The sequence below is a fragment of the Zalophus californianus genome, chromosome 7, assembly GCF_009762305.2.
Source record: "Zalophus californianus isolate mZalCal1 chromosome 7, mZalCal1.pri.v2, whole genome shotgun sequence".
NCBI classification, from domain to species: Eukaryota; Metazoa; Chordata; class Mammalia; order Carnivora; family Otariidae; genus Zalophus; species Zalophus californianus.
This window is the reverse complement of record NC_045601.1, coordinates 51780426-51799538: the sequence shown is the minus strand read 5'-3', so window position 1 is coordinate 51799538 and position 19113 is coordinate 51780426. Positions and strand designations below refer to the sequence as shown.

Below are 19113 nucleotides of genomic sequence, written 5' to 3'. Positions count from 1 at the left end.
GCTGAAAATCTGCTAACTCCGAGTTTCACTCTCTGCCTATTAAAGATACACACTGAAGCATAAAGCAATGAAGAGTCTACTGGTCTATAATCCAGAAGGTGTGGTCAGATTCCAGCTTTGCTTCACTAGCTTAGTGTGACCTTGGAAAAAGTCACCAACCACCATGCTTGAGCCTTATTTCTAAATGGAGGCAGTTTAATAACTCAACCTCCTCAGCCCATTTCAATTCTAAAATCCTATCATTCAATGTTGGTGACTCTAAGAAATGTAGACTCAAAGGCCCAAACCCCAAGGCATTAAGACAGGATCCCTTTCCTCTAACCTACACTGTGTTCTGTGTCCCAACAATGCCATCCCTTGCACTGCAGGTGACGTGTCTCAGCCACCCTGCAATATGGCCTTCCACCAATAGGTCTGTGAGGTCAAAGAGCACACCCACAGTCCTGGGCCGGGAGCTACGGCTGCAGTGTGACCAAGTGGACACAGTCCCTGATGTAGATATAATTATGAGCTGAGTCCAAAGTGTAGAGTGCTGTGAGCAGATAGGACAGCATGGCTTGATTGCAATTAGATGGTCAGGGAAGGTCTCCCCGAGGAAGTGACACACTGAAATCTGACAGATGAGCAGACATTGGTCCGACAGAGTAGGGGCTGAAACCTTCCAAGCCCGAGAAACCACCTGCCTCCAGCCTTCAGGCAGGGTATTGCTGAGTGTGCTTGGGGAACAGCAAGGAAGCCAGTGTGGATGGAAGTGAGAATGGGGAAGGGGCCCAAGAGGAAGCAGCGTTTTGGATTTTATTCTGAGTACAGTGGAAATCTGAGAAGGATTTTAAACAGAGACATGATCATACCTTAATAACACAATATCCATTCATTTAGCAAGGCTCTCTGCTTGCCACTAAAGGCACAGTGATGAGCCTAAATTGATCACCACTTCCAGTGGTGAAAGGGGTGGGGAGAAGGGGTAGAAAGGGTGGGTCAGGCCTTGGCAGGGGCCCAGGCAAGAGAATATGATGATGTAGTAGTGGAGATGGGAGAGGTGGATGGATTCAAAATAGTTTGAGGTGAAACTGACAGCAGGTGGGGATGGATGGGGCCTGGCAGGGGGGAGGGCCCTATCAAGAATGGCTTCTAGCTTTCTCTCTCAGCGGACAAGACGGAGTGAACCAAAAATTTGGGTCCCTCATTCTTTTCTACTCATCCCTGCAAACCTATTCCTCTATATGCTGCTTTCTACTCCAGTACTGCCTCCAGAAGTGAAAATATGCTGATTTCATAGACTCCAAGGTAACACAGGGGACAAAGATTAAAAATACACATAGGATCAGGATCAATTTAAATACTTCCCTGTGTTTTTGTTAATGAGTGCTTTTATACTTCAAACACTAAGATTATAGGTAAAATTTGTCCAGAAGCCATTTAATCATACTAGGATTATCTATGAGAGGGAGAATTTTAAAATGTGGAGTTTTGTTTTTAACTCCAATTTAGCCTAAAGCAGCTTCAGTTTAACTTTTCATTCAACAAGGATAAAAATACTATGAACTAAAACCAAAAGCCAAACTATTCTTTTGGAGAATCTTCAAATCCGTATTTTAAATGATCTACTGGATATTAAGATACTAATCTATGGATACTAAAATTCAAAATAAATGATAAACCCATACTCTAAGACCAAGGAAGTTATTAGTTCCCTGACTTGACCCCTGCTCAAATTGTTCCCTCCTTTTCCCTCCTTTCCCTTACTTTTCAGACTCATGTAACAAAAAAAAAAAAAAGAAAAAGGCTACACGGTCTTGCTAATGTCACCTAAACATGTTCAAGTTCCTACATTTTGTGTTGAAAATATGATTTAATGAACTTTAATTTAAAAGCTCTGGGGCACCTGGGTGGCTCAGTCAAGCATCTGCCTTCAGCCCAGGTCATGATCCCAGGGTCCCAGGATCGAGTCCCTCATCGGGCTCCTTGCTCAGTGTGGAGCCCGCTTCTTTCTCTCCCTCTGCCCCTCCCCACTGCTCATGTGCTCTCACGTGTTCTCTCAAATTAAAATAAAAAATCTTTAAAAAAAATAAAAATAAAAGCTCTCCTACTGTGCATTTTAAGTGACAAAGATTTTAGATAGTGTGTATATGTTACATATATACAATATATATATTATATATATTACAGCCAACAAGTGTTTGTTGCTTAATTATGTGCAAAGAATTTGAAAGCTAGATAAACTATCACAGTGACATTCCTGCTTCTTTTAGAGGTCATTCCTTGACATCTGCTGGTTACAAAAGGCAAGGGGGATTTTTTTCGGGGTCATTCCTCTAAGCTTGCTGTTTACAAAAGTAAGACCAAGAGTTTTCTTTCAATTCTTAAGAATTTAGGCTTATTTTAGTCTGAAAGTGAGGATAATAATTCACCTCAATGCTTAACAAATAAGGGTAGCAAAAATCAAACAAGGGGTGCCTGGGTGGCTCAGTCGGTTAAGTGTCCAACTCTTGGTTTTAGCTCAGGTCATGATCTCAGGGTTGTGGGATCGAGTCCCGCATCAGGCTCCAAGCCGGGCATGGAACCTGCTTAAGATTCTCTCTCTCCCTCTGCCTTCCCCCACCTCCCCTGCTTGCGCACTCTCGCCCCTTCTCTCAAAAAAAAAAAAAAAAAAAGTCTGCCCTAAACGTAAAATATCCTGAGGCAGGAGTTTGAAAAAAAGGCTCACAGAAGCTCATGTTAAGACATTTTCATGTTAGCAGTAACTTTTGTCGAATAGGTAAATTTCTGTTAAGCTTTAAATCAATAGTAGTAAAATTACAATATGAATACTAATATGGTAGTTATCATTTCTGTAGGACTATGTGCCTTTTGTTTTATGTAAAAAGTCTGTGTGCTAAATGTCAGACACAGATCAATTTTTAAGTAAGCTCTATGCCCAACATGGGGCTTGAATCCATGAACCCCAAGATCAGGAGTTGTATGCTCTACTGACTGAACCAGCCAGGAGCCTCAGGCCCTCCATTTTAATCAAAAATTTTCGATTACATCAAGCAGATCATATGTAAATAGAAATCCAGCTTAAAGTATCAAAAGACTGGTGATGGAAAGCCCATCTAGTGGAAGCAGCATAGTGGGATCAGCCAGCCCTGTGCATCAGTCTGGCTTTGCCAATTACTGTGTGACCTTGGGCAAGAGACTTCATCTGTTTGGGCCTCAGTGTTCTCATCTACAAAAGAGGCACATTACCGACCCCATAGAAATGTCACGAAGATTAAGTAAAATAAGACCGTGCCTCAGACAGGTTGTAGGTGCCTCCCAGACACTGCTTTCCTCCTCGTTCCAGACTGCCGGTTATTATGGGCTCAATTGTGTCCCCCACCAAATTCATGTTGATGTCCTAACCCCCAGTACCTCAGGATGTGACTGTGTTTGAAGATAGGGCCTCTAAAGAGGTAACTAAGTGAAAATGTGGTCATTAGGATTAGGGTGGGCCCTAATCCAGTACTGACTGGTGTCCTTCTAAGATTAGGACAAAACACACAGAGGGAAGACCATGTGAAGACACAGGAAGGAAAGAGATCAGGAGGCCTCAGAAGAAACCAACCCTGCCAACAACTTGATTTTGGACTTTTCGCCTCCAGAACCAAGAAACTATATTTCTGTTGCTTAAACCACCCAGTCCATAGCATCTGTCACGGCAGCCCGTGCAAGCCAATATCCCAGTCATGGCCGGAGGTGACTGGAGTCCCCTAATCGAAGGTTGCCGTGGAAGTCCTACTTCGTGCGCCACAACAAAAAAGGAAGGTGAGAAGCACCAAGATACAGACCTAACACACTTGGCTTCACTCCTGGCCTACAGTAAAGACTCAGTAAGTGGCAGACGTTATCATCCAATTTTATGAAAACCAAATGTAAGCATGAGAATATCATTATATTCTTTAGCATTATTTAACCGGTTGCTCACAACACTTAGAACCCAGGAACCAACTGCAGAAAATAGAGTAGAGGTAGAAAGAGTTTCAAGAAGCAGATGCAGGGGTGCCTCCCTGGCTTAGTTGGTAGAGCATGTGACTCTCAACCTCAGGGTCATGAGTTTAAGTCCCATGTTGGGTATGGTGCCTAAGTACTTGAAGGAAAAAAAAAAGCAGCAGATGCAAGCATATGAATAAATAACTTATTTTGATGGCAGGAGCTCGAGTTTTCCCAAGGCTAGCCCTCTACTGAGAGAAAACCAAAGATTCATTTTTGAAAGTGATAAGGTGCATTTCAGTAACTTCAGTAAGCATAATATTCTATTTCCTATGAAGTACACTTTGTATTTCTGCATTTGTCAAAACAATTTAAAAAACTGTACAAGTTTAGTACAAAATACGTTGTGAAACACTGAGCCGGCAATTTCTCACACAATAGAAACATTTTTATGTACATGACATTTCCTTTGGATACAGAGGCACTGAACTTTAGAATTTGGGATTTCAGAGGGCAGAATGTGTATTTGGGACAAAGAGAGGCTAGATTTATAAAGCTCTCATTTCCTTTCCCTTTCACAGCGGATCAAACCAGAACTCTTCCAGAAGATACTTTTATGGCTGAGACAGGCTCTCAAGTTAGAAACAGGTGAGCCTGTTCACAACAGAAGCCACTAGCCACACATGTGGCTTATCAAGAACTCGCAATGTGGTTGGTGTGACTGAGGAACTGGTGGTGGGTTTTTCAGTATATATATATATATATATATATATATAATTTTTTTTTTTTTTTTTAGCAATCTCTATGCCCAACGTGGAGCTTGAACTCATGACCCAGAGATCAACAGTCACATGCTCTTCGAACTGAGCTGGCCAGGTGCCCCAGGTTTTAATTTTAATGTAAAGTTAAACCAATAATTGTTTCAGTTATTGAAAAAAAATTATGTCTGCAACTGTATGTGAATCTAGGCTTTCAACTGTAAACTGTATGAACTCTGAATACAGATCAAGTATGTCCGAAGAACATTAGCATCCAAATTGAATGTGCACTAAGTGGAAAATACACACCAGATTTTGAAGACTTAATACGAAGAATATAAAATCTTATTAATATGTTTTTATATTGTTTACATGTTGAAATGGTATTTGGCAAATGTTGGATTAAATTTTATTCAAATTAATTTCACCTTTTTGTTTTTAATGTGGCTACTAGAAAATTTAAAATTACATGTGGCCCACATTCTATTTCTCCTAGTGCAGTTAGGTAAACTGTCATAAAGCTAGTTAAACTTGACTTATGTGACCATATTTCCTGAATAATTCTCCAGCTGTCCAGAGTGAGTAGTTAAAAATTCATTTACGTTAATACTGTGTATCTTCTGGAGAAACCGTAGGACAGTAAGCTTTGCAAAGCTGGTAAAAACTTTGCATTTTAATAAAGTTAAAGTAAATAGTTTAAATGACTAAGAACCTGAAATAATATTTGGGTCATAACGGTATTTATAAAAATTGTATCTTGGCTCTAGTCAGGCCTGATTTAAACATTACTTTTGTTGATACATATTAAGATACACATTTTAGAAATTTTGTGAATTATAAAACATAATTTGGCAAATATGTGAAAAAAATGCTTTCATCTTCTCTCAAACCTGAAGAATTCTATTACTTTAACCTCCAAAAAAACCTTGATTCAGGTAGAAATTAAGGTGTCTAAAGCAAGAAAGTAACTGATGTCAGGACCCTGTTAATTTTAGGGTAGATTAGCCCTATTCTCCACCCGCATTGTTAACTTAGATGTACTACTAGTGCCCGTGCTCTTTTTTCAGTTCATTAAAGAGAAAGCAATCAAAGTATTCAATAAAGTACACCGGGCTTGAAAACCTAACCCACACATAATTTCAACTTTTGACAATTATTTAAAATCATACCGTTATTATAGACAGGTTACTATGGCTCTGCAGTTCAAGTTATTTTTAAGATTAGGTGAAGATATTTACTTTTTAAAATGAGGTGTCTATTTTATGAGATTTAACCTACTATAATCTATAGTATAATAAGGTCCCATCTCCAGGAAGTTATCAGACACAATACACAGACCATTTTCAGGATCAATTAGAATTCAGTATCTTTGACACTTAAATTACACCTAATAAAATTTTATATTTCAGGATAACTGAGATAGTCTTAACTTCATCAAACAAGTATCAATGCTGACAAAAATTGAGAATTTATGGGCTGAATGTCTTGATCCGATTTCACACTTTAATTAGACTTTTAAATTTTCAGTAACCTGCTTTTAAAAAAATATGTAAATCCAAAAAAATATGTAAATCCATGTTTCTCAGAAAAGCTGAGTTCAGAATTTTTAAAATAATCCTGTACTTTTTGGACTTTATTATATTCGAGTTAAAATAGACTTTTAGTTTATATGTTTTTGAATCTACCTTAAATAGGATACAAAGAGCCCACTGTACCACACAGAGATTAAATGTTGACAGTGACTCGGTTGTCGGGGCTCAGAAGATATTAAAAGGACAGATTCTCCAAGGTTGTCCTCTATCACATTCAGCTGTGACTTATCTTGTAGAAGCAACTGTGTTGCCTACGAAAAATAAAGTGGAACAAACCATTCTACCCCACTCAACCAATATAGGGCTTCCTTTGTTCTACAAAGTTCTTACTTTGGAAAGGTCAGCAAAACCTGTGGCCGTGGACAGTCAAGACTGAGAGTAAGTCTAATTCAATGCCCCCAAAGCAAAATTACCCAAGACTTTCGGAGATGTCGTAGAGGAAAATGAAAACGGTTCATCAGTACTGAATGCTAAATCCCGATCCGGACTGCATCCAAGACAGGACGCGCACATCCTGGAGCCCGGATGCAAAGCGCGAGGCCTGTCCGCTCGCTCTCACATCTCCAGAAGGCTCTGTAGGCGAGCCGAGCCTCTCAGCAGGCCCGCCTCGCAGCGCACAGCTGGCTCGTGGGGAGGAGATCAAGGACGCAAGGTGCGTCCACGTCAGCTCTGCCCGGGGCTCAGCGGGGCGGGCGGGGGCCCGTGGGGGGCGGGCGGGGCGGGCGCGGGCGGCAGCTGCAGGTGTCGAGCCGGATCTGAAGCACCTGCTAACTGGAGCTCCCCGGTTTGCTCCTGCTGGGCGTGAAGGTGTTCCAGGGTTTCCTTGGAGAGCGTGATGACGTGCACCGGCTCGGTCTGTGCGGGCTCCATCTGGCTTTCAATCATGTCGAGGCCCTGAATGTGCTCCGTCTGCCCCTGAGGGGCGGAAAGGATGAAGTTCTGCAGCTGCTGGGGCTGCTGCGTGAGCAGGGCGAGGTCGGCAGCCTGCTCGGCCGCCATGTTCTGAGAACTCGCCGCAGTGACGATGCTGATTCCTTGGCTGGGGCCGGGCATGAAGTTGATGTTATGTACAGAATTGGTGACGAGAAGCTGAATTTCCTGCTCTCCAGAGGCAGAGAGCTGGTACGGCTGCAGCTGAAGAATACTCCTGACCTCCTGGGTGTCAGGGCTGCCGGAGACGCCGCTGGCGTCCGACGCGGGCTTCTCTTTGCTGTGGATTTTCAAGTGGGCCTTCAGGTTGTCCAAGCGAGCGAACTGTAAGTTGCACTCGGGGCAGGAGAAGGGCTTTTTGCCCGTGTGCAGAATGCAGTGTCTCCTCTTGGCACTGGAGTCTGAGAAGGATTTGCCACATATGCCACAGGAGTAGGGCTTCTCTCCTCTACAAAAAATACACATTTGACTTTACAAACGGCTCTGCTTATTACTTCCTGATTAGTTAGGGAGAAGTCAAGAGTAGAGGACAATTAACTCGACTGGGAGTCATAAGCCATGGGCTCTTCTGCTAGCTTAAGGAGTCAGAGCAAGTCACGACTTTCGGGGGTTTCCATTTCTGATCCTAAAGGAAAAAAGACGAGGCGGGGGTGCTGTCTGAGAAAGGGTGGTACATGGGCCTGGGCTACACGTAATAACATTTTATGATTCTACAGTCTATTTTAGATAAGAGAGCAAATATTTCTCTATTACACACATAAAGTTCCTTTTTGTTTTGTTTTCAATTTCACTGCCAACTTTTAGATTCTTGTGGCCAAATTTAAGTATATGTGATTGACTTCAAGATTCAAAACGTGAGTAGGGGCGCCTGGGTGGCTCAGTCAGTTAAGCTTCTGACTCTTGATTTTGGCTCAGGTCGTGTATCTCAGAGTTGTGAGATCAAGCCCTGTGTGGGGCTCCATGCTGAGTGTGGAGCCTGCTTAAGGTTCTCTCTCCCTCTGGTCCCCCCACCCCCAGCTCCCTCCCTCTCTCTCTCTCCCACTCCCTCAAAAAAAAAAAAAAAAACCAACTTGAGTAACCCTTAGTTCTTTGTCTTAGAAGAACTACTGAATCAAATCTGGATGTGTGAACAAAAACGTTTATTCAGAAAACATTGAATTTAATATTTATTTTTGACTGAAGATTTAAACTTTGGATCAGCCCCCAGCCCAAAATAAAAATTCAAGAAATGAAATCAGTCATGCAAACTTTTGCTGGCCAGAACCAGATTTCCTGATTTTGCCCAAGTTAGGAATTGCTTTATTGTAAAGATAAAATACAGTAAACTACACTACAAATTATTACCCGTGTAATAATTTGGGGAAAAGGCCTGTATAAGTAACATATGTCACCCAACTGAACACCAGGGTTGAATGACTCCCAAATAAGAAAAATATCTGTAAAACTTTACCTATGGATTCTGATGTGGGTCTGAAGAGAACTCTTTGCTGTGAAAGATTTGCCACAGATTTCACAAGTAAATGGCTTCTCACCTAAAAAGGGGACACTGTTTAGAAATATATATCCAACACAAAGTGAAAAGCAAAAATCACCCCACATTTTCACAGTATTAAGAAAAAAAAAGGCAATACCACTTGACTCCTTAATGAGCATGAATGAATGAAGCCCTTACCAAACACCTACTATGTACCTAAGCACTGTATGCTGAGTGCCAAGAGGATACAGAGAAAGTGTAAGATATGGTTCCTTCCCTTAAAAACTGAAACAAGGAGGTAGATGATTATACACAGTAAACAAAAGAACACCACATTTACTCCCGTACGGTCCACCCTGAGATAACTCTCGTACCTGACCTTCCTGGGGACACCGGTGCACTAGGGTGACCTGCATATTATTCACATTTATGTCTGCCTTGCAGTGTATCCAGAACCCGACCACATCTCACCACCTTCGCTGCCACCCCCCAATCCAGGCCGCCACTGTCCCTGCAGCAGCCGAACGGGTCTCCCCATTTCTGTTCCAGCTTCCCTGTCGTCCACAATAAAAGCAGCAACCACAGTGACCCTGTAGGCTGCCTGATCATTTCACACTTCCACTGCAAACACTCCAAAGGCTCCCGGTTCTCATCCGGAGATAAAAACCAAAGCCCTAGGCTTAGAGGCATCACACATCTGTCTGCCCGCCCCCACCCCGGGTCCTTGCCCTAAACTTTTCTAACCTCACCAGGCACTCTCCCTTTGCTCACTGCTCAGCTCACGGGCCCTGTGGAGAGTCACTGGACACCCTACCCCGAGCAAGCCCTGGCCAGGGCTCCTGCACCCAACATCCCTCCCCCAGCACGTCTTGCCTGGGGGATTCCCAGGGCGGTTCACCCTCTGTGCTGCCTTCAAGCCTCTGCTCAAATGTCACTTTCCCAGCAAGGAGGCCTGATCACCACCAAAAGCATGTCCCCCGCCCCCCAACACTCTTTAGTCCCCTTCTCTGGGTCCGTTTCCCCCCACAGTGCTAGCCCCACCTCACAGACTATAAGTGTTGTTTACTGTTCATCTCCCCCATTCTTAGGAGACTTTGTGGGCTCGTCTAATCCTAGTACCCCTGTGTCTGGAATCAGGCCTGGCACACTGTTCCAGAAATCCCTGATGACTGAATGAATTTCACAGGGTGGAAACTAAGGCCCACACAAAACATGACTGTTCCAGACTCCACTAGGAATTCATGAAGCTTCAAGAACCGTTTATTCAGCATTAGTCTGTACGCTGCACATACAACCGATAGACTGTCATGTCCTCTGGAAACAAAAGTTAAGTGGTCCTCACGCAGGCAAGGGAGCTATGAATTTAAAGAAAAGAGAGAACGAAATCCCGCTTAACTAGGTAACAGCTGGGGACGGGTGCAGTTTGAAGTGCGGCCTCCCTTTCATAGCCTCTCCTGGAAAAGTCACCCTAGACATCTTTCCACGTTCCATCTAGGCGGAGGATGCTGGTGGCAGCTTGGGTGAGTTGGGAGTCTCTGCATCAGCAGCTCTTACCACTCCAGAGGTGAAAACCAGGCCACTGGCGCTCTCCTTCCACAGCCTCCCAAACCAGAGCTGGGGCCCGCGCTGACCTCAGTGTGTTTGCTGCCCCTCCAGATCCAAAGACTGAGGCCCTGCTTGTCGTGTCGAGTTCCGTTTCAGAAACATACTAACGATGTTCGCCCTACCATTCAATGCCATCTGGGTTGACAATCTCAGAAAGTCTTTCTGTTAGCGAAATGTTTGAAATCATGGACATTCTTTCCAAGAACACAGACTCCTTCAGAATCTATCTGGACAGGGCCACTGGTGACCACTTCCACGGCCACCACACTGTACGAGCCCCCGATTACTGCAACAGCCTCCTAATGGGTCTCTCCACCTGTGGCTCCCCCCACCCCACATGACGCTGGGATGATCCTATTAAAATTCTAAGTCCTATCATCTCACTGCTCTCGTTAAAGTCTTCTCGCTCAGAACAAAAATCCAGTCTGCCCCGTGGCCTCCAACGTTCTGAAGCCTGAGTGCACACCAGGATCACTGAGGAAATTTTTACACAGAGCAGTTCCGAGGCTCTACCCCAGGCTAATTCAATCAGAATCTCTGGGGTTGGGACCAGGCATTTTCTTTTTTAAAGCTTCTCAGGTGATTGAGGCCCGAGCCTCGGCAGCTCGGCTGAGAGGCCTATGTTACACAGATTCCATCCAGTTGCCTCTGCTCTTCTGATGCCCACCACCCTGGCTCAGGCTCGGTCACAACTGCCTCCTGGCATTTCTCTGGCAAGGTGGAAACTCTGTGTCTCAGGGCTTTGCACCTGCTGTTCCCTCTGCATGGGATGCTCTTCCTCTGAGCAGCCACAATGGCTGTTCTCGCTCCCCAGAGCATTCAGATCTCTAAGGTGTCCCCCCATCCGTGAGGCCTTCTCAGACAAGTCCCCACGGAAAAGGGCAGCTCCCCTTCCCACATCCTGCCCCCTTACCCTGCGTTTAGTTCTTCAGAGCACTGACTCCCACCTAACATGCTATGGAGTCATTTTTCCTTGTCTTCCCTGGTCCACAGCAGGGGCTCTGGCCACCTCATTCACTGCTGCAGCCTCAGCACCTAGGGAGAGCGGTGTCTGGGACCCAGGAGCTGTTCTGTAAATACGTGTTAAACGGATGAATTAAATGTCACAGAACCTATTCATGGTAATGTCTGTAGAAAGACTGTACAGAGATTCCTCTTCAGAGAACTCCTGTCCTATGAGACACTTATTTTAAGAAAACAAATTACGTTTAAGAAGAAAAATTTGTGTTTAAAAAAATATGTCCAAAGCAGCATAAACCAGTCTGATATATAATTTTAGTAGACAATTTAACAGAATCATTAAAGAACCAAACTGCAGGAGGAAGCTTTTCTTAGAAAAATCTAACAAGTTCATTTTTAAAGAAGTGCTCCTTACGAAAAGGTCTAAAAGACCCACACTTTTACTTTGCTGTTTTTAAATTAAAGAAGTTGACCTGCCCTGATCGATCCTGCCTCCTTTTTATCCCTGAAGCTGATTTTTCTGGAGGTAGCAATGCTTAAGTTGTAAGTACTGGTTCTAGGGGAGGAAGTGGGAAACCCTCAGTGCTTATGCTACCTGTGTGTTTATTTCATTTTACTTTCTTTTTAAAAAAAAGTATCTCAGTAATCTTCAGCACTGAGGTACACTAGGAGTGAAACATAGAACCAGACTCAGACTTGTACTGTTTTGTGGTATTAAATGAATTTTCTTCTTTTTTCTGTTTTTTTTTTTTTAAGTAGGCTCCACAGCCAGCATGGGGCCCAACGCGGGGCTTGAACTCACAACCCTGAGATCAAGACCTGAGCTGAAAATAACAGTCACTCAACCAACTGAGCCAGCCAGGTGCCCCTCAAATGAATTTTCACCCGGGAATAGTGCTCAGTAAGCCATCTCTGTGTCGCTAAGAAATAGAGACGGGATCTCCCCACAGAATGGTGTCGACAGCCTTCTGCCTTGGACTTTTAAATGATCTTCTAAAATTCCCACCCGATTTATAACAAATGGAGCCTGATGAGGGGACTCATTCTCGCTCTTCTGAGAACGTGAAGTGTACCAGAAAGGAAGGGCAGGATGGGAGCTGTACCTGTGTGTGTTCGTAGATGCTTCTTTAGCTGAGACACATCCATGAATTTGCGACGGCAGTGGTTGCATTCCGGTAATGCGTGGCCTTGTCGCAACAATAAAAAAAGTGTCAGTGCCTATATGCGCTCTCTCCCTGCATTTCTTCAGTGATTTGTGTTAAAGCACTTCCCTGAAAAATAATCACTTTAAATATGGTACTTTAATTAAAACAACAATTTTTTTTATTAATTTGGTAACAGTTAATATTTTCCTATGCATCTCAACTCACTGCTTCCCCAGGAGAGCCGGGACCCTTCCAGTCTCCCTAAAAGTAATTTTCTTCTTCCCTGGAAGCATTGGTGTGACTGTGGCCAGCTGACATCAAGTGTCACTCCCAACTCCTCAATTATTTATCAGTTGGCAGGAGAGAAAAAGCTAGGTGGGAGAAAGCCTGGACTGACAGCTATGGGGTGGGGATATTTCGGTCTAGGCACCATTAATAACCAATCAGGCACCTTCTTAGTCAAGTGGCACTTCTGAAAGATATCAGTTCTGTAGGGTTTCTGTGTATGGCGCCAAAACTGTAATATAAAATTAAATATAAATCACAAGGTAGTAGAGAATAACACAAGGACATCTAATTTAGATCCCTTTTTAAGATTCTTTCCCTAAATACTAATTATCTTACACAGTATGACCCTACTGTTTCAGAAGTAATTTGTATTTAAGTTTCTCCCCCACCAATCCAAATTTTCTCTCTTTATTGTACCTGTATGAACTCGGTAATGGCTCTTTAGTTGTCTTTTCTGGCTGAAATATTTTCCACACTGATCACAGGTGAAAGACTTCTGTCCTGCCAAATAAAAAACAAGACACTAAAACATGCAAAAACAAAGAACAATAAAACGGTGGGCCCAGGTCCCCATTTTCCATGAATGATACAAGTGACTCACCTCCATACCCAAATGCCCTCAGTCAAAGCACAGTACCATAAATGTGCAAAGGTATGTAAGGCAGTAGGGAGTGGTGGGGACTGGAGCAGAACTGGAGAATTCAAGTTTCCCCCAAAGTCACCAAAGTAAAATAATTCTAAGCTCTGGGAGTTAAACAAACCGTGTGTACGCTGGGCTCCCGGTAGCTGGTTCATAAGCCCTAGTTTAAAACAGAACGCTGTGCACGACTCCACACTATGGTCTGGCAGAGGCAGACACCACGTGGGAGATGACACCAGGCTGAGAAAAGACCATTCTGACCACGGGAACGCCCAGCCCAGGAACCCGGTGGCAGGTGGCCTTCAGGCGCAAGTCCAGCTACCTGAATGCAGGCTCATGTGCTCCAGCAGCGAGTGCTTGGTGGTGAGAGCCTTGCTGCACACGGTGCAGGTGTAGGGCCGCTCGCCTGTGTGCATCCGGGCGTGGACCTGCAGGGAGTGCTTCTGGGCAAAGCCTTTCCCGCACTCATTACATTTGAAAGGTCGCTCCCCTGGAATGAGAGCCCCAGAAGCGTGGTGTGAGCAAGAACATGCACATCTTGGTTTCCTCCTAAATTAAAACGACAATCAAGGGATTTCTCTTAATAGGCACAATATCCCAAAGGCCCAGCACAAGAGAGAAAACATCAGCAATAAAATCTGGCAAGCCAGGACACATGAATCCGACGCCAGCAGCGAGGAGTGCTGAGCTACAACCTAAGACAGAGCCTCCACAATGCTCAGCCATCGGTGGCACCTGTTATCTCTGAAAGTGGGGGTTAGGGGGACAAATGACCATCTGGGTCAAAGACACTTAAGGCCCCCCCACAAGGCCCAAGGAGCCAGAAGACAGGCCCACTCCCCAACAAAGGATGGGGGCCGTTCTCTGAAGAGGGCAAAACAAACAGTCTCTGGACTGAGGGTCTCCAGGCACAGTGGAGTAGGCCTGCCCCAGGGACGGCAAGTCCGAGTTTATACTGGGTCTGATGAGACTGCCCAGCCCTCTCCCCGGCTCCTGCTTCAGACACTGGCAGGCAGGCCCAGAGCCTCGGGTGGGAGGGCAGACCATCTTCTTCGGGAACGTGGTGGGCCAGGGTAAGGGGGCTGCAGCTGGGATGCCAGGTGTCGGGGAGGGAGTGGGGTCCAGCCACACCACCCCCAGTGAGGCCGCCGTCTACAGGCCCGCTCCACGCCCACGTGGTGGCCAGTAGCTAGCAGTCAATCATTCCAGCATAGGATTAAATGTGATTTTTTAAAAACCACCATTCAAGGAAGGTCTTTTAGTTGCTGAAACAGATACCAAAACAGATCAGGAAAAAAAGCAACTCGCGGAAAACAGAGGCTGCCCAGGGGGAAGAAAACGTTAAAAACTGACAAACAGGCGACTGCTGTTATTAACGTGCTCACAGAGGGAAGATACTACACTGTGAACCAAAAAGAGGATTCACAAGAATTAAAAAAAAAACCAAAAAATTTAGAGAATAAAAAAGGGCTCCTAGAAGTAAAACAGAGTAGAAAGATAAAGGGGAAATCTCCCAGAATGCAGAGCCAAAAATGATGGTAATTAAGAGGTAAGGACTTTAGAGGGTGGGTCCAGAGGTTCAACATCCAATTTCCAGGGAGTTCTAGAAAGAGAGAGCACAGAAAACTGATGGGAGATACCATCCATGAAGGAACTGAAAGATGGGAGTTTCCAAACTGTATGGATCTACGGGTAGCCACTGAAATGGGACAAAAACAGACCCAAGCTAAAATGAGTCACTGCAAAATTTCAGAATCCTGGGGACAAAAGGGAACATCCTACATGCTGTTTTCTTAACAAATGTTAGAGAACTATTTAACTCTCTCAACTATCCTCTATTACGGTTCAACAAATATTTCCCAAGTGTCTACTTTGTTTAAAGAACCAGAATTCAAGGTTCTGAACCCATCTTTCAAAAACACCAAGGCCCCAATTAAATCAGGAGCTCTGGGGCTGGTGCCCAGTCACTGGTGGTTTTAGAAGCTACGTGATTCTACTGGGTGGTCAGGTTGAGAACCACAGGGCTAGCTCTGCTGGATGAGAGGAGCCTTAACTACTAGTCCCTATACTTAAGTTGACAATTAGGTTGAGGGGTATTTAACTGGTAACTACAACCCGACCCAAAGCAGAGTGAGTTAAGTAAGGGAGGGCTCAAAGGAGGAAGGGATTTCTGGCTAGGGCCGCACTATCCAATATGGTGCCAGTTAAATTAATTAAAATAAAAAATTCAGTTCCTCAGTCACACCACATGTTCACAAATCAGAAAGCAGAGTAAATCTGGCTGGAGTTTGACACCCGGGCATTCAAGCCTGGAACCAACGACTCACAAATAAGAACAGGGTTCTGCAATCAGGCTACCTGGGTTCAAATCCCAGCTCTGTCACTAAATGGATGACCTGGGCAAATTATTTCTAGGACTTGGTCTTTTCATCTGTCCAATGGGGATAACATTCTCCATCTCACAGGCCTGTTGTAAGAACTAACTGCAGTAATATGTACATAAAGGCCCTATTATAATGCCCATCACATGGAAGTTGCACAATCAATGAAAGCTATCATCATCATCCCGCCAAAACAAGCTTCACTAAGCTGCGAAAGTATAATTACCCGTGTGGCTCCTCTGGTGGATTGCCAAAAAGTGATTGTACTTAAACACTTTGCCACAGTCCTTACAACAGGCCTCAGGGCCCCCCGGGCGCTTTCTCTTTCCACAGACCCTTTTGGCTGAACTCTGCTCGTCTTCATCCCCGACAAGTTTGTAATCTTTAAGTTTGACGGACCTCCGAATCCTCCGCTTGCTGTACCGACTCTGGCTGTCCTGCGCATCCTGGGTCTTGGGATCACAGTTCTCATCTTTTTCAGCTGGCGTTTCCTCCCCTCTACGTGGCTCACAGGCAGGCTCAGCCTCTTCCATTTCTTTCGCTGGAATCTGTTCATTCAGTATGCCATTGTCTCCCCCTTTCACTACAAAGTTATGTCTATTTTGAACTGAATTGTTTACTCTCAGCTGTATTTCTTCCTCTGCAGCCAGCTGTGATTTCCCCTCCTGCACACTGTTCACTTTTCTCGGTCTTCCCCTCTTCCGTTTCGGAGGACCATTTTTCTTATTAGAAATCACCACCACTGGAGCGCCAGCAGTGTTCAGAGTTGTTGGCTTTCGGGAGCTATGATTATTTTGAAAATCCGTGTAAGCCTTTACCAGGTCATAGACCTTTAAGAACTGAGCGGTGGCCAGGATTTGTTCTGCGCTTTTCTCGCTGGCCTGGAGACAACCGGTGTAGATAAACTCCAGCAGGATTCCAAATGTGTCGGCAACCATGCCTTCCAGCATATAAATGGACTGGCCGATCTCCCCCTCTTCAGCAAACATCATTGAGAAGTATTCACTACTGGCAGCGAGTAAGGCTTTGTGAGCCCGGAAATGCACATTCTCTACGATTAATGTAATGTCACAGAGGAAGCCCTTCTTCCGCTGAGCCTCAAAACTGGCCAGAACAGTGTCACTGTGAGTGTCTGAGTGTACAACGAGCTGCCTAGAAGGCTCCGATGACGTTTCTGCCATTTTCTTTAGAGGCCAAGAAGCATGAAGCCTGAAATTAGAAAATAATGATTAAAAAGGAGGAAGCATCATCTAACAGGTTAAATCTAGCCCAAGTGAACCTACTACTCGCTTCATACTGTTAACTGAAGTTGACCATTGACCACTTTCAGAGAAGTCAACTTAAAAACTTAGTTTGCCATTCTCTCACCCTTATTATATACCATGGCCTAGCTGGGTGAATTTCCAACATCCATGTTACTTCTCGGGGTCTGCCTTCTCCTCTGTAAAACGAAGGAATGGGAATCAAGCATCTGGAAAGTCCTTCCCCGGCACTAACTTTCCACAGTTGCACGCAGACCAGAATGGGACCTACAGCGTCTCGATTTCACGCATTAACCATTTGGTCTGTGAAAACGTAAAAAAGGGGGCAAAGAAAATGTACACGAGCGAAATGAATCTGGGGGTAGCTGCAACTGAGTAATAACCGATGGCGCATCGGGCCTCGCTTTGGAAGGGGTGGCACGATCGCCCAGGCTGGCCGCCAGGCAGCGCACGACATGGCGGGCGGACGATTCCACCGGAGACCGGGGCCCGCATGGCTGGGCCCCCACTCCCGGTCCGGGCCCCCTCGAGCGGGACAGGGGAGCGTATGGCTGGGCAGCGCTCGACGCGGCCGCAGGTCCCGCGCCCACCGTTGGCGGGCCCGGAGCGGACCTACCTCTCGGGGCGCCCGGCCCACGCCGCGGCCTGGCGGGCGCACTGGCGCCGGGCCCGCCCTGGCGCCGGGATCCGCACAACCCGCCGGCGGGGTTCCTGCGCCGCCCCGGCTGGGGCCCCTGCGCCCCCGCGACCGCCGCCGCCGCCAACCCGGAAGCGCCGGCGCCGCGAGCCTGCGCGCAGACGCCGGACCACGTGGGCGCGAAGGCGCCCGGGGCGGGGCGGCGCGGCCCGGAGAGCCTGGGCGGCTCTGGCGACTGCGGTGAACTGGGGGCGGCGGATGGGGCGTGGCGTTGTCTCTCTGCAGCTGTGTACGTTTTCTGTCGTGTTAGAGGGACTATATCTCAGCGGCACCTTAATCAACTTGGTCTCTTCCCAGATGCGGAAGCTCGCGTTAAGGTCTCGAATGTGTAACCAAGGAATGAAATCGTCTTTACCTTCTTTACCATCATCGTCACTGTCATCTAACGCTAATATAATAATTATTTGCCTCCTAATTATTTTGCACATCTGTCTTCTCCTTTTCCTTCCCACTTCCAATGCCTAGTCCAAGGGAGTGAAGAGAGGCGCTCTGTCTAGTCGGACAGATCTGGGTACTGAGTAATCTTGAGCAGGTTCCTTATCCTCTCAACCTTGTTTACCTTACCTGTAAAATGGAGATGTTAACACTAGTGTCAGCTGGGTTGGGTAACTGGGGGGTAAACGAGATTATGTAGGTAATGGATTTAGTGTCTGGTTTAATTCATATCTACTGTGATTAAAATTATCATTATGGTTATTCAGGTTTTCATCGTCTTTCCGACGAGTCTTAGTTGCGGTGCTGTTCTCTCCAATACACAGGAGTAGGGAGATCTCTCCAAGTACAGATCACTCCCAGAGACTGGAGTCATTCCCCCAATTAAAGGTATATATACACAATGGAATATTATGCAGCCATCAAAAGGAATGAGATCTTGCCATTTGCAACGACGTGGATGGAACTGGAGGGTGTTATGCTGAGTGAAATAAGTCAATCAGAGAAAGACATGTATCACATGACCTCACTGATATGAGGAATTCTTAATCTCAGGAAACAAACTGAGTGTTACTGGAGTGGTTGGGGGTGGGAGGGATGGGGTGGCTGGGTGATAGACATTGGGGAGGGTATGTGCTACGGTGAGCGCTGTGAATTGTGCAAGACTGCTGAATCACAGATCTGTACTTCTGAAACAAATAATGCAACATATTTTAAGAAAAAAGAAAAAGAAGAAGATAACAGGAGAGGAAGAAAAGGGGAGTATGTCAGAGGGAGAGACGAACCATGAGAGATGATGGACTCTGAAAAACAAACTGAGGGTTCTAGAGGGGAGGGGGGTAGGGGGATGGGTTAGCCTGGTGATGGGTATTGAGGAGGGCACGTTCTGCATGGAGCACTGGGTGTTATGAACAAACAATGAATCATGGAACACTGCACCAAAAACTAATGATGTAATATATGGTGATTAACATAACAATAAAAAATTAAAAAAAAAT

General features: G+C 45.4%; 1 protein-coding gene and 1 long non-coding RNA gene across 22 annotated transcripts; one reads left to right on the top strand and one right to left on the bottom strand.

Moving 5' to 3' along the window:
* The first annotated feature begins 2663 nt into the window (after positions 1-2663).
* Positions 2664-4795, top strand: LOC113926997. The gene is made up of 3 exons (XR_003521478.1): positions 2664-3851; positions 4533-4599; positions 4748-4795. It is a non-coding gene; the product is annotated as an uncharacterized LOC113926997 (long non-coding RNA).
* ZBTB24 (zinc finger and BTB domain containing 24) lies at positions 4751-17757 on the bottom strand. 21 transcript variants are annotated; one of them, XM_027602476.2, is made up of 7 exons: positions 17106-17263; positions 16124-16933; positions 13666-13892; positions 13121-13204; positions 12374-12457; positions 8682-8763; positions 4751-7679 (listed from the first exon to the last, which is right to left on the bottom strand). In XM_027602476.2, the coding sequence occupies exons 1-7, from the start codon at positions 17132-17134 to the stop codon at positions 6965-6967; spliced, it is 2031 nt and encodes a 676-aa protein (XP_027458277.2). In that variant the 5' UTR covers positions 17135-17263; the 3' UTR covers positions 4751-6964. The 21 variants fall into 21 exon arrangements, 11 of the variants coding, with proteins under 11 accessions (XP_027458277.2, XP_027458278.2, XP_027458279.2 ...); XM_027602479.2 differs by lacking the exon at positions 17106-17263 and adding an exon at positions 17603-17757 and having other exon boundaries at positions 4757-7679; positions 13666-13833; positions 15951-16933; XM_027602474.2 differs by having other exon boundaries at positions 4757-7679; positions 13666-13833; positions 15951-16933; positions 17106-17255.
* Positions 17758-19113: the final 1356 nt, after the last annotated feature.

Bases quoted from the DNA above. Each gene is read 5' to 3' on its own strand.
- ZBTB24 (XM_027602474.2), bottom strand. From the start codon at position 17,134: ATGTTGGAAATTCACCCAGCTAGGCCATG. The intron at 13,205-13,665 runs GTAGCTGGACTT...TTTATTTGGCAG, and splicing joins GCACATGAGCCTGCATTCAG to GACAGAAGTCTTTCACCTGT. The intron at 8,764-12,373 runs GTACAGCTCCCA...TCCCCTTTTTAG, and splicing joins GCATCTACGAACACACACAG to GTGAGAAGCCATTTACTTGT.